Here is a 13,905-nt window from a genome sequence, read left to right on the forward strand (position 1 = left end):
CCCCCAACCTTTCTGGCACTGGGGAATGGTTTTGTGGAAGGCAGTTTTTCCATGGGGATGGTTCAGGATGATTCAGGCACATTGATTGTGCTGCTGATCATCTGTATTTGCAGCTGCTCTCCATTGTTAGCTCCACCTCAGATCGTCAGGCATTGGAATCTCCCAAGAAGCACGCACCCTAGATCCCTCACGTGCAGTTCATGGCAGGGCTCACGTTCCTGTGAGAACCGAACGCTGCCGCTGGTCTGACAGGACACGGAGCTCAGGCAGGAAGCTGAGCCGTGGGCGCGGCTGTAGACACGGTGGGAGCTTCGCTTCCTCACCCAGTGCTCACCTCCTGCCGTGTGGCCGTTTCTGACACTCCACAGACCAGCACTGCTCCATGGCCTCAGGGCTGGGGGATCCCTGACAGAGTATCAGTTACAGGAAGAGAGGCTGGAGACAGGAAAACTGGCTAGGAATCCATTGCATTATTTGAGGCATAGACCTTATTAGGTCTGAACTACAGTCGTGGCATTTTGAAAAGAAAGGTATGCTGGAATATGGTATTGGGCAGGGGCTCAAGGTAGGGAAGAAGGCATAGATGACTCTGAGGTTTTACATCTTAGATTGCGGTGCCATTAATAATAATATGAAAGAATGAATAGTGAAAGCTGCGTTTTTCATCCTCAACTCCTAAGCATATTTGAGGCCAGAAGAAATGATGTCTGTTATTTTAGTCTCCAAGTTGTATCCGACTTTTTGTGACCCCCATGGACCCTGTGGGGTTTCCCAGACAAGAATGCTGGAGTGTGTTGCCATTTCCTTCTCCAGGGGATCTTCCTGACCCAGGAATCGAACCCACATCTGCCTTGCAGATGGATTCTTTAACTTTGAAGCCACTAGGGAAGCCCCAGAAGAAATAGAGTACTTTTGAAAAAATAGGAATATATCCCATAAGAAAAATATCTCGCAGTTACCAGGTTTTCCTCTGATGGTTGAATTTTTACATAGGAGGTACCTGTGACTAATCATTTTTTAATGATCTAAAAGGGAAAATTATAGAAGTCATGAATCAAAGTAATAAAATAACTTTAAATATCTCATTGTAGTAATTTCTTTAGATTCATATTAAGAAGTATTTATAACTGTAGTCAGAATAGCTCTTACGGATTTCTCCCAAAAGTCCAGATTTGATATACCTATGGACAGTTTATTCCTATCAGATTTTAGAACCTTTTCTACTTCTATTTTTAGAAGAATGCAGCTATTATTGAAGAGGAACTGAAGACCACAAAACGTAAAATGAACCTTAAAATTCAAGAGGTAAGGTAAAAGGATGCTGAGTGGGTGGAGGGGGCACTGGAATTGTAGAGGGGGATGCCAAGAAAGTGAATAGAGTAAGAGGAAACCACTGAAGAAGAAAATGTGACTATCAGGAAGGTTTTTAGAATATGCTGCTTGAAGTTATACCCGCATTTATATGACATTATGACTTCCTTTCACCTCAGTAATGCCATAAAACTGAAAAGATAAGCGCTCTCTGAGTCGGGAGGGAAACAGTGACCATGGAACTCGTGTGGTTGCCGTCCACTAGAGTTAGGGGACCCCTTCACACAGAGACCTTTACATCAAGTTAGCGTTTAAAATAAAAAGCTTTTAATAAGTCTACTCATCTAATTCTACCTTATTACTTTCATTTCAGCCTCTATTTAAGTAGATAACAGACTGGAATTATGAAGTAGGTGGCTACTAAAAGTTGTTGGACTCAAAATTTGCAGCTGAAAACAGTGAGAAGAGTCAGAATTACTAACTCAATATACCCTGACAGTGTCCTAAAAACCTCAGTATTCCCTGACAGAATAATTGACATTAGTCCAAATCAAAAGGATCAAATTATATTTAAAACATTCTGTTCTACAAGACAGATATACTGTTATAAAAATTATAAATTTTAGTGTGCTTAAGGTGGTAAGTGTAGCTATATCTGGAACATTCTCTTATGTGAAGTGCTTTATTTACCAGTAATTACTGACAAAAGCATTATTGTTCATTGCTGGAATATATTGTTTCACATTTAAAAAAATACTTTGGATATTTTAATAGACTTTTTTGAGCAGTTTTAAGTTTTTAGAAAAATTGCACATAAGCAGAGTTCCCATATACCCTTTCTCCCCACCCCCAGAGTTTCTGCTTTTATTAACATTTTGTATTAGTCTGGTGACATTGATTTGTTATGTTTGATTATGAACCAGAATTGATACATTATTACTGAGTCCACAGTTTAGATTGTTTCATTTTTTAATTGATTACAGTATACAAAAGAGTTTCACTTCACTGCCCTAAAAATACCCTCTGCTTTACACACTCATCACTACCACCCCCTTTTTCCCAAGCACCTGGCAACTACCGATCTTTTCACTGTCTCTGTAGTTGGAGTCAGTTGCCTTTTTGGACTGCCTTCTTTCACTTATTTAGCATATGCATTTAAATTCTCCATGTCTTTTCATCGTTTGATCATTTATCTTTATCACTGAAGAATAATAAGTTGTCTGGATGTACCAAAGTTTATCCATCCACCTACTGAAGGATGTCTTGGTTCCTTCCAAATTTAGCAATCATGAATAAAACTGCTATAAGCATTCATGTGCGGGTCATTTTTTGTTTTTTGGACATGTTTTTAACTTGTTTGGATAAATGCCTAGGAGCGTGATTGATGGATCATACGGTAAGCTTGTGTTTAGATGTCTAAGAACTGCCTGCCTGCCCTGCAGTGACTGTACCATGTTGCGCTTCCACCAGCGATGAATGAGAGTTCCTGTTGTCCCACATCCTCACCAGTGTTTGGTGTAGTCAATGATTCGAGTTTTTGCCATTCTAATAGGTGTATGTATAGTGGCATTTTGTTTTAATTTTCAGTTCCCCGATGATGTGATATTCAGCATCTTTTCATACGTTTATTTGCCATCTGTTTATCTTATTTGGTGAGGTGTCTTAGATCATTTCCCCATTTTGCAGCTGGGCCTTTTTTTTAATCTTACTGTTGAGTCTTAGGACTTCTTTTATATTTTGGATACCAGTCCTTTATCCATATGTGTTTTACAAATATTTTCTCCCAATCCATAGTTTGTCTTTTCTTTTAACAGTGTCTCTTGCAGAGCAGAAGTTTTCTTTTTAATAAGTTCAACTTGCCACTTTTTTCGTGGATTATACTTTTGGTAATTATATCTAAAATATTAAAAAAAAATATTGCCAAACCCATAGTCACCTAGATTTTTCTGCAGTATTATCTTTTAGAAGTTGTATAGCTTTGCATTTTACATTTAGGTCTTGAATTGCTACTTTTGTGAAAGGTGTAAGGTCTATATCTAGATTCTTTGTATGAGTTTGTGTATGTCCAGTTGATCCAACACCAGTCTGTTGAAAAAACTATCCTTTCTCCATTGGATTGCCACTTAGCATTGTTTTTTATTGGAAAAGTCTTCATTCTTGGTGCTGTGGTAAAATCTTGAATTTTCATTGAGCTCGCTGAGGACCTGAAGAAGGACTCTGTGAGTCCAGCAGGAATGTCTTGAGGGCATGTGGGACAAGGAGGGTGTATTCTGCTGGGGCTACCACACACTGCCACACACTAGGCTTCAGCAATGGAAGTCTTTGTCTCACTGTTCTGGAGGCAACAAGTCCAGGATGGAGATGGCAGCAGGCTTGTTTTTCTCTTGAGTCCTTTCTCCCTGGGCTGCAGACGGCTGCCTTTTCTCTGTGTCCTCACATGGTCTTTTTTCTGTGCACGCATCCCTGGTGTCTCTGCGTACACATTTCCTCTTGTAAAGACACCAGTCACGTTGGATTAGGCCCCCCTCAGTGACCTCACTACTGAAGTGACCCTTTAAAGGCTTCATCTCCACTTATGGTCGTATTCTGAGGTCCTGGGGTTATGGCTTCAACATATGAATTTTGGGGAGGTACACTTCAACCCCTAACAGAGCTAAACAAGGAGTAGGGTAATGCAGTGTATGTGCTTTCTAAGAGATAAATATATACATAAAATCTGATTCTGATAAACATGAAATAGATTAACTGATTGCCCTTAATAAAGCTTTAGGAATGAGTATCTCAGTAGTATAATTAGCAAATAAAGATTCCTTTTGTAAGGCACATAAATTGTGTCTTGAGCAAATTATATTGTATAGTTTGAGGTAGAGCTTAACCACTTCTCTTAAATCATAAAGTGGTTGTAATGTGATACTGAAATAGAACCTGAAAAGTACAGCCAAAAGCAAAAACTATGACTCATTCTTAAATAAAACTAGTATTTAACTGATCATTGGTTAAGGAAGGAATTTTGAAACTTGAAGGAACAGGATTATTAAAAGCTCAGTTGGTTTGACAATATAAAAATTAAAATCTTAAAAAAAAAAGAAAAAAAAAATTAAAATCTTATACATGTAAAAAAAACAAAACATAATGAAATTAGACAGTTAATAATCATACCTTTTAAAGAACTTTAAATGAAAATCTCAAAATCAGCGGGCAGAGGATAAGAACAGTTCAGAAAATATGTGAAGAACTAATAACCATATTGGAAAATTTTAGTCTTACTCGGAACCAAAGGAATGAAAAAAATATTAAGATATTGCTTTTTATTTATTAGATTAGCAAAGATTTAAAAATGTGATAATATCTAGTGCTGCTGACATTTATTCAAATACTAATAAGAAAGTAAGATTAGAAGAATAATTACAAAATGTATGAAAAGTCTAAAATAAAATAGTATTTATACTTTTAACCTAGTAATTCCTTTTGTAGGATTTATCTCAAAGAAATAATGAGAAATTCAGTGAAAAGTTGTTCAAATCATGTTCAGCAGAGCAGTATGGACTAGCAAGACACTTGAACACTTGAAATGTCCAGATGTTCAGGATTAGGTGTAGGGTTAAGAAAGTCATAGAACGTTTCCAAAATAGTCTATCTTGTAACAGTTTCATGTCAACATACTTTTCATCTTTTTCACTTTGAAAAACTTTTTAAAAACTGTAAAATAACACCATCCTTCAAGAAGACACATATAAATTATGTATGTACAATGTACAAAAGAGTTATAAAATATACTCAGGTTGTCTTCACTGGAGTTTAAAAATAGAATTTCTTTCAATTTAATATAAGTTTATAAAGGGAATGCATGTATGCTCTGTGGCTTCAGTCGTGTCTGACTGCTGGCGACCCCGTGGACTGGAGCCCCCAGGCCCCTCTGTCCATGGAGATTCTCCAGGCAGGCTCACTGGCGTTGGTTGCCATGCCCTCCTCCCGGGGACCTTCCCCACCCAGGAGCTGACCCGGAGTCTCCTGTGTCTCCTGCCTTGGCAGGTGGGTTCTTGACCACTAGTGCCACCTTCAGTTTCCATTAAATTGGAAAGAAGGAAAAAAAAGCTTAACCTTCTTTGTATCTTTATCTGACTCATAGTCATTTATGGATAGAAATAAGGTCAGTGTACCCAAATTCTTGAATGTTATTTTTGTCTGCTACTTAGCAACTACTTTATTATTTGTTCTGATCTTTAAATTCTGACACAAAAAAAATCCAATACATAATTAAAACAGCTTTCTGAGAAATGTTTATAATATTATGGGATAAAATAGATATATATACACACACACATATGTATAGATGAAGAAATCAAATTCTAGAAAAACAGAGTTAAACTAAATACAGAAAATACACACACTGAGACGTATTCGTGTTTTTCAAACTTCGACCTGTCTTACACAGCAGCAGCATCCCAGGGACGTTCCATGAAGCAGGACTCGCTACTTGCTCTGTGCTCCAGTATTTTCTTTGTGTTCTGTTTTGCCCCCCTTTTCAAATGCTTCTTGCAACTTACAGACGAGTCTTGACTGCAGTTTGGAAAATAGACTTACATAGTAGAAAGGTGAGGGTAACAAATTTGACTCTGCATTTCTTAGAAAGTTAACCATTAGGGAGAAACAAAAACATGTTTTTGCGTAGTCATAAAGGTAGGAAGAATGAGGGTGAGATGGTATGTCTGTAAACTTTTCATGGTGACTTTGATCTTTGCTAAACTGCTGCAAAGTTCCCTTGGTCTCACCTAACTGCAGTGTTACTCTGTAGCTAAGGAGACAGCTGTCCCAGGAGAAGCACCTCAGAGAATCTCTTGAGAAATCTGGATCAGCCTTGCTACTCAGAATACAAGAAATGGAATCAACAGTGGAGGTGGAACGGAAACAGGTAGTGAGATTTTCTCTCCTTGTTTATGTTGGGGAAGTGAAACCAAAAGGGAAAAGCCAGTGTTTTGGCTATAAACCTATAGTTTTGCTAATTTCCTTTAGATTTATTAAATTCTTTTCTTTAGTAATCCTCTATTAATATTCTTACTATGATTTAAAAAATTCTAGTCCAAAATAAGGACTCTGATGCCATTCAGCCCAATACTCTTACTTTATGAATGGGGAAGCAAAGGACAAAGGTTATTATGTGTCAGGGTTTATAGAGGTGAACTCTTAGCTCCTAGGAGGGAGTCATTCCCCCTACCACATACTCTGTGCTCCAGGAATTGATTTTGGAAGGTATTTCCCTAGTCTTGTATTATATGTACATGATGTAGATAGAAAAGAATAATTAAACTGAGCTGACATTTGAAGCATAGAATACCAGTAAGTCAAGTAATCAGGAACGTGTTTACATTGCTGTTTTCAGTTCTCGTCATTTATTTTAGCATAATATTTTTGCCTCCAAAAGTTGTTATTTCAAGTACCTATGTGTATGGCTCAGATTGTAAAGAACGTGCCTTCAGTGCCAGAGACCCAGGTTTGATTTGGGAAGATTCCTTGGAGAAGGGAATAGCCACCCACTCCTGTATTCTTGCCTGGAGAATTCCACAGACAGAGGAGCCTGGCAGGCTCCAGTCCACGGGATCTCGAAGAGTTAGACATGACTGAGCGTGTCACTCAAGTTCACTCACTCACATAAGATTCTAAATTGCAAGCACCCAAGGCAATTAGTAGCTTCAAATCCTGATACCTATAATTAGAGTATGTAATGTTTATTATTTTAATTGATTTTGTTTATTATTTAATTGATTTAAATGATTCCTAACAGTGGAATTATTAAAAGGATTCTACTTAAGGAATTTGCAAATGATCTGTTATTGCTATAATTTATTCTGCCAATATCGGCCATTAACCACTTGTGGTTATTTAAATTTAAATTAGTTAAAATTAAATAAAATTAAAGGTTCAGTTCCTCACCCTGGCCACGTTTCGAGTGCTCAGCACTTGGTCCTGAGCTGGTGCCTGCTGTGTTGAGTGCACGGATGTCTCCTGGATGGCCCCACTGTAGGACACTGTACCCTGCTGAGATCTTCAACATACAAACTCTGCTTCTTCCTCCAGTAACATTCAGAAAATCGGCTTTACACATGTGCTGTAAGATAGCTTAAAAGGAATTTTTTTTTGCACAATTTCAGGTGCACATTTTGCAGGAGAACTGCATTGCCCTACGCAGTTCTATTCAGGCCACCCAAGAACTACTGGCCCAGGAGCAGCAGCAGAAAGGAGCGTTGGAGACTGCTTCCTCACAGCTCAAGTCTGACCTCGGTATGAAAATAGATGCCGGAAACTACACTTTTGTTAGTTTGTTGAGATTTTATGCAAAAGCTTTCAAGATTCCAGATTCTTGTAGTGGCCAGTGATACTGGTATTCCCACAGAATGTAAAAAATTGCTGGCTTTCTTTCTGTCCATGGCACTGGGGGGAAAAAACTAGAATTTGACCCTCTTGATTTTAAACTAATTATTTAGATTTTTACCAAGTTTATTCAATTGTGCACTTGGGACTTTTGGGTTCTATAAATCTAGATTGAATGTTGGGTTATAGAGTGCTAATAAAGAAATGAGGCCATTAATCCTTGCTGAGTTACTGATTCTAACCATTTATCATGTCAGACTCTCCATTCTTCAGGTTATCAGTCTATTTTGGTTAACTTGTATTTGTAGAAATGGATGGTTGTAAGGTACTATAGACAGAGCTTAGATTAACTCGTTTAACTTTTTTTTTTTAAGAGTCCTTAAAGACGACAAAGCTAGAAGATGGAAGTGTCTAGACTTGATCCCAGGGAGCTTAGAGACATGTTTCTTCCAATCCAACATCCTTTATCAGACTGCTGTTTGTTAATATATAATTATAAAGGCAGTTTTCAAATAGATCTCACTGTAGAAATCAGAATTCCAGTGCAGTGCCTCACAAGTGAATAACACTTCATGGTTTACAAAAACCACTTTTACAAAAATTATCTCATGTAACACACAAAACTACCTGTACTTTCCAGAGTTACAGGATGAATAAATAGTGAAGTGAGGCCTAAACTGGATCTTCTAACTCCAAACCCAATGTTCTTATCAGTGCGGCTTCTACAGTGTGGCTGTAATGAGGGTGGGAAATACTGAAAGATAAATGAAATTTAAAAAAAAATAGAGCAAAGAGTAATCCATTTAATGGTTTTACTTGCTGCTTTTAGCAGAAGGTACTCTTTTCATATAATTGTCAAGTAGGGAATTGTTCTGTGAAATTCTCACTGATAATGCCCCAGGATAAGTTTTTGTCTTCCTATGATTGCATACTTAAAAAAACACACATTACATTTTATGATACCATGATAGTATCCCATTTGAGCCTTACAGCATACTTGTGAGAAAGGTAAAATATACCTCATTCTACAGAAGAATAAAAAGATGTATATCGAAGGACCCCCAATAAATAGAATAGCTGGGACTAAAATACAGATCTTTCTGTTATTATTAGTTGTCCTTCTGATTAAGTGATTTTTAAAAAATGTTTCTTTCTTGATAGATTAATGCTTTCCTTTTGAATTTTTAAAGAATATATGAAAGACCATTAAAAACATTAAGATTAGAATAACAGTAATTCAAGCTAACATAAAGAAAAGGAGACCTGTCTCAATACCAACTATATGCTTCATATTGAGTAATATATGCTTTACATGCATGCAATTTTATTATTTAAAAATACAAATATTGATAGTTATTATAATTAGATTAGTAAAAGGAATGCCTTTAGATATTTGCTTCAATGAAGTTTAAAATGTACCTTTTTATTATTAGCAATAAACATGTATATATGTGTGTGTATATGTGTGTGTATATGTGTGTGCATGAATACATACACACTAAAGTGATTACATTGTTTTCCTAAATAGAATAAATTTTCCCCTTTGATTCTTTCTTTGACTAGTGGAATTTCCAAGATAGATCATATAGTTTACCTTTTTGATCCTTCACATATGTTAAATTAGAGTTTATTTAAAATAAGTCTTGGACTCATTTTCAAGAAGTATACTTTTCCTGAGTATATCATAAATGTGAATTTTTATGTGTTTTATAATTTTTCTGGCTTTAAATACTTAAGTGACAAAACTAATAGATCTTTATGAATTTTCTGTGAAGCCAAATGTTAATCTCTGAAGAGTTTACATCTTTTGGCTACTAGTATATCAAGGGTTTCCCTGGTGGCTCGGTGGTAAAGAATCTGACTGCTAGTGAGGAGACTTGGGTTCCATCCCTGGGTCGGGAAGATCTCCTAGAGAAGGAAATGCCAAACTGTTCCCCTATTTTTGTCTTTGGTTTTCTTTTCACTATATATACAGACTCTCTGAGTGGTTTCAAATCCCACCCCCCACCTCAGATCATCCTCCTGAGTTCCAGATGGTATCTTACTGCCAACTAATCATCTATATTTAGGGACCTTGCAGATACCTCCAAACACATGATGAAAGTGTAAGTGTTGGAGTCATTCTTACTCATTGTATCTCCCAACCTGCTCCTTGCCCTGAATTCTGTTTAGTTGAATCCACCATCCACTCGGCTGTCCAGGGCTGCACCCTAGATTATTTTCTGGACTCACCTGTTGCCTTCACTTCAGTTGGTCATTCAGCAAATCCTGACAGTCTTCTGCTTATTCTTCTGCATTCCCATTGTCATTACTTTAGAGCCAGCTTTGATTGTTTTACACTCTGGTTACTGCAACGGCTACTAAACTGATCTCCCTGTCTTTATGGAGCCTTTGTCAAAGTAATCTAACAAACAGCTTTGTCCGTTTGCCTCTCCAGCTTGAAATCCCTCAGAAACTCACCATTATCTGTGGGTTGAGTAAAATGTGACCTCATTTACCATTGCATGTGACTGTGGACTAGTTTTCCATGATTTAGTTTCAAGTCTATAAAAACATGATCGAAATACTGGCGTTCTGCTTATTTCTGCAAAATACAGACTCAAAATCTTTTTTAAAAAAATGAAAATTTCTCAGGAGAAAAAATACCATGTGATTTCAATGTAGTTGTAAGTTATTAACATCTTAGTTATGTGAACTTTTTGTCTTTAGTTTCTAGAGACAACATCATTTCCAAGTTGGTTGAAGAAAATAAGGTAAGTTTAGAGATTTAGAGTACAGAGGTTTTCTTTCATTTCTTCATTAAGTAATATTTCCTCATTCATGTTGGTTTATAGTCCTTCTGATCCTTCTAAAATCTTTATTAAAAATTTCACTGTATATGAGTTTATATACAGAACTGTTATCAACTGGATATTATGAAATAAATTATTTCAACCACTTGTAAAAGAATGAAACTAGAACACTTTCTAACACCCTACACAAAAATAAACTCAAAATGGTTTAAAGATCTAAATGTAAGACCAGAAACTATAAAAATATTTTTGTTGATGGCTGCTCAACATCATGAATGTATGTACTTAATACTGCTGAACTAAACAAACTTAATACGTAAATATTTTTAAGTGAACTGTACACTTTAAAATGGTAAAAATGAGTATAGTTCCCTGTGCTATGTATATAGTAGGTCATTTTTGGTTGTTATTTTATGTTAATCCCAGCCTCCTAACTTATCCCTCCCTACCCTTCCCCCTATAAAGGAAAATAATCTAAAAAAGAATGCATATATTATTATATATATTCTTATTATATATGTATATATTATTCTGTACATAATATATATACCTTATATATACATATGTTAATATATAATATATTATGCACATATACATATATTAACAATATAATATACTATGTATATATAATATATTAATATTATATATAATATATAGTAACATATAATACATATAGTATAGTATGTTATATATAGAATTATATATATAATTAACATTTATATATATAATTAACTATTATATATGTAATATAGAATGTTAATATACACATTTTTATATAACTGAATATATAACATTTATATATAACTGAATAAATATATAACATATATAACATTTAATGCAACTGAATTACTAAAACTAACAGTACTGTAAATCAAATATACTTCAATTTAAAAAAGACATTTCATTAAAAAGATTTTAAAAGTGGTTAAAATGATAAATTTTGTTATGTGTATTTTACTACAATAAAAATAAAAGAAATAAATGTTACTACTTTTATATCTTAAAATATTTCTAAATCAGTCTCATGGTGTAGATGTTATATGATGTTTACTTTTCTTGATGCTTCTTCTGGAAAACTAGAAAAGTGAAGGAAGAGGACTTAGACTTTGTTCATCCCCATTTGACTTAAGTACTGGTTAGGTAAACCACCCCACAACTCACATCTCTATCACCTTCCCTCATCTTAAAGGGAACATTTTTTTTCACAGAATGAAAGCGCTTTCTTCTGCTCCACAGGTATCCTTGATGAAAATATCTTCCCCTACTTATAATTTGAAAATATCCTTGCATCTGTTTCTTTGAAATAATAAGATGTTACTGCTACTTAGAAGAAATGTGTATGTAATTAAACTAACAAATATTTCATCTTAGTATAGTTTTCTTGACATATAAATACCAAGGTTTGTTTTTTCTAATTCAGATTTCTAGGCAAATTCTTTCTAATTGGAATCCCAGTATGAAAATATTTTTAGTAAATCTTTTTGATAACTTATAAACAGAAGTTTGGGAGTTGAAGATACCAAAATTTTAAAAAGTCCTTTTCTATGTATATCATTAGAACTTGAACTGGTACTGGCCACAGTACAGAACAGATATTTTGATAGAGGTATATATTAGATGCTTTACTGTCTGAGCCACCAGAAAGCCCCAATATGTAATAACTCTTACACATAGAAAATAAATTATTTTTTTTCCCTATAGAATATACAGATGTCTTTCAATAAGGAACATGAAGGAAATGCATATTTGAGGTCGGAAATAGTATCTCTTCATGAAGCATCAGAAAAAGCACAGGTAAATCTTCTGATTTCTCTAGTGTTTAGACATTAATTTTGTTCAAGTAAGTAACCAAGAATAATCCTGGTTACATAAATTCAAACCATTGCCATCATCTAAAATTTTTATTTCCTTAAGATGTGTTTCATTTATGAAGCATCATCAAGTTAACTCCCAATTCCCCTTTAGGAATTCTCTAAATTCCTGTGATACATAGGTATCTGAGATACACTGTTATATCATGCGCTAGTCTATACTTGTGTGCTGACTAATTTACTCATTAAATATATACCTTTTATTTCCCCCATTGAACTTCTAAGCAGTTCAGTGCCAAGGGCTATGTCTTATTCTTTCTTTGTGTCTTCTTTGTCAAAGCACAGTGAGAAGCTCATAAGTAATTGCGGATACTGAAGGTGTATGGATCATTTAATGTGGGGTGGTGGTCCCCACGTTCAGCTGATGTTTTGTGCATATGCATACGTATGGAGAGGAGTCGCCACCGATACAGGAGACCGTGTTGTTTCTCATAGGGCCCGATGAAATGGTGTTGATCAACCGAAAGATCTCTTTGTTAGTACAATTTGATGTTTCAGTGTTAGGATCATAGTGTCGCTATGCTCTTTATGACAGAGAAAATACAAAATGTGTTCTTTCATAAAATAGTGATAACAATAACTACTAATGTGTTCAGTCACAGAGTCATCTCTGACTCTTTGTGACCCCATGGATTACAGCACCCCAGGCTTCCCTGTCCTTCGCTATCTCCGGAAATTTGCTCAAACTCATGTCCGTTGAGTCAGTGATGCCATCCAACCATCTCATCCTCTGGCGTCCCCTTTATCTCCTGCCCTCAATCTTTCCCAGCATCAGGGTCTTTTCCAATGAGTGGGCTCTTTGCATCAGGTGGCCACAATATTGGAGCTTCAGCTTCAGCATCAGTCCTTCCAGTGACTATTCAGGGCTGGTTTCCTTTAGGATTGACTGGTTTGATGTTGCTGTCCAATGGACTGTCAAGAGTCTTCTTCAGAACCACAGTTTAAAAGCATCAGTTCTTAGGTTCTTAGCCTTTTTTATGCTCCAGCTCTCTACTACTATTCTTACTATAAATGATAGTTAAGATATACTGAACCCATACTGTATACTATGTTACTAACAAATTGTAGTCCTCTCAGTAGCTCTACTGTAGAAACTATTATTTTTCTCACTTTAAAGGTAAGAAAGCTGATATACAGAGAGGTTTAATAATATAACTAATATGTGACACAGTTGGAATTTGAGCCCAGCAATCTAACTCTAAAGAAAATTAGCTATTTCTTTTCAAAGAGTAAGAGTTCTCCTCTGTCTCACCTCTCAAGTGTTACTCAATGAATAGTTTGTACGTCTGGTTATAACTTTAAAATGTTCCTTAGTGTATTTCTATCTACTTTGCTATACATACTACTTATTATCCTGTCCACATAGTCTTTCATCTGTCTCTCCTTTCTTGTTACTAATTTTTGAAGGTTTTATTAATTCTTCAGTTATTTGCCCAATCCTTAAAGAACTTGTATATTAAAACATAAGATCCTTACCAAATATACTTTGCAAAAATAACTGAGAATTAAGATAAATATTTTCCACAGGAATACAAATTAAAAAATACCAAAAGGACAAAAGA

The 13,905-nt window shown here is 35.5% G+C and overlaps 1 protein-coding gene across 5 annotated transcripts in view; it reads left to right on the forward strand.

Annotated features, from left to right (window-relative positions):
• CCDC150 (coiled-coil domain containing 150) overlaps positions 1 to 13,905 on the forward strand; it is a 94,473-nt gene that overhangs the window by 11,474 nt on the left and 69,094 nt on the right. For all 5 annotated transcript variants that reach the window (XM_070458482.1, XM_020891813.2, XM_020891812.2 and 2 more), the window contains exons 5-9: positions 1,237 to 1,305; positions 6,107 to 6,223; positions 7,461 to 7,590; positions 10,390 to 10,433; positions 12,174 to 12,266. In XM_070458482.1, coding sequence (XP_070314583.1) covers positions 1,237 to 1,305; positions 6,107 to 6,223; positions 7,461 to 7,590; positions 10,390 to 10,433; positions 12,174 to 12,266 — 453 coding nt within the window. The remainder of the gene's footprint in view (positions 1 to 1,236; positions 1,306 to 6,106; positions 6,224 to 7,460; positions 7,591 to 10,389; positions 10,434 to 12,173; positions 12,267 to 13,905) is intronic.

Source organism: Odocoileus virginianus, chromosome 30 (assembly GCF_023699985.2).
Source record: "Odocoileus virginianus isolate 20LAN1187 ecotype Illinois chromosome 30, Ovbor_1.2, whole genome shotgun sequence".
NCBI lineage: Eukaryota > Metazoa > Chordata > Mammalia > Artiodactyla > Cervidae > Odocoileus > Odocoileus virginianus.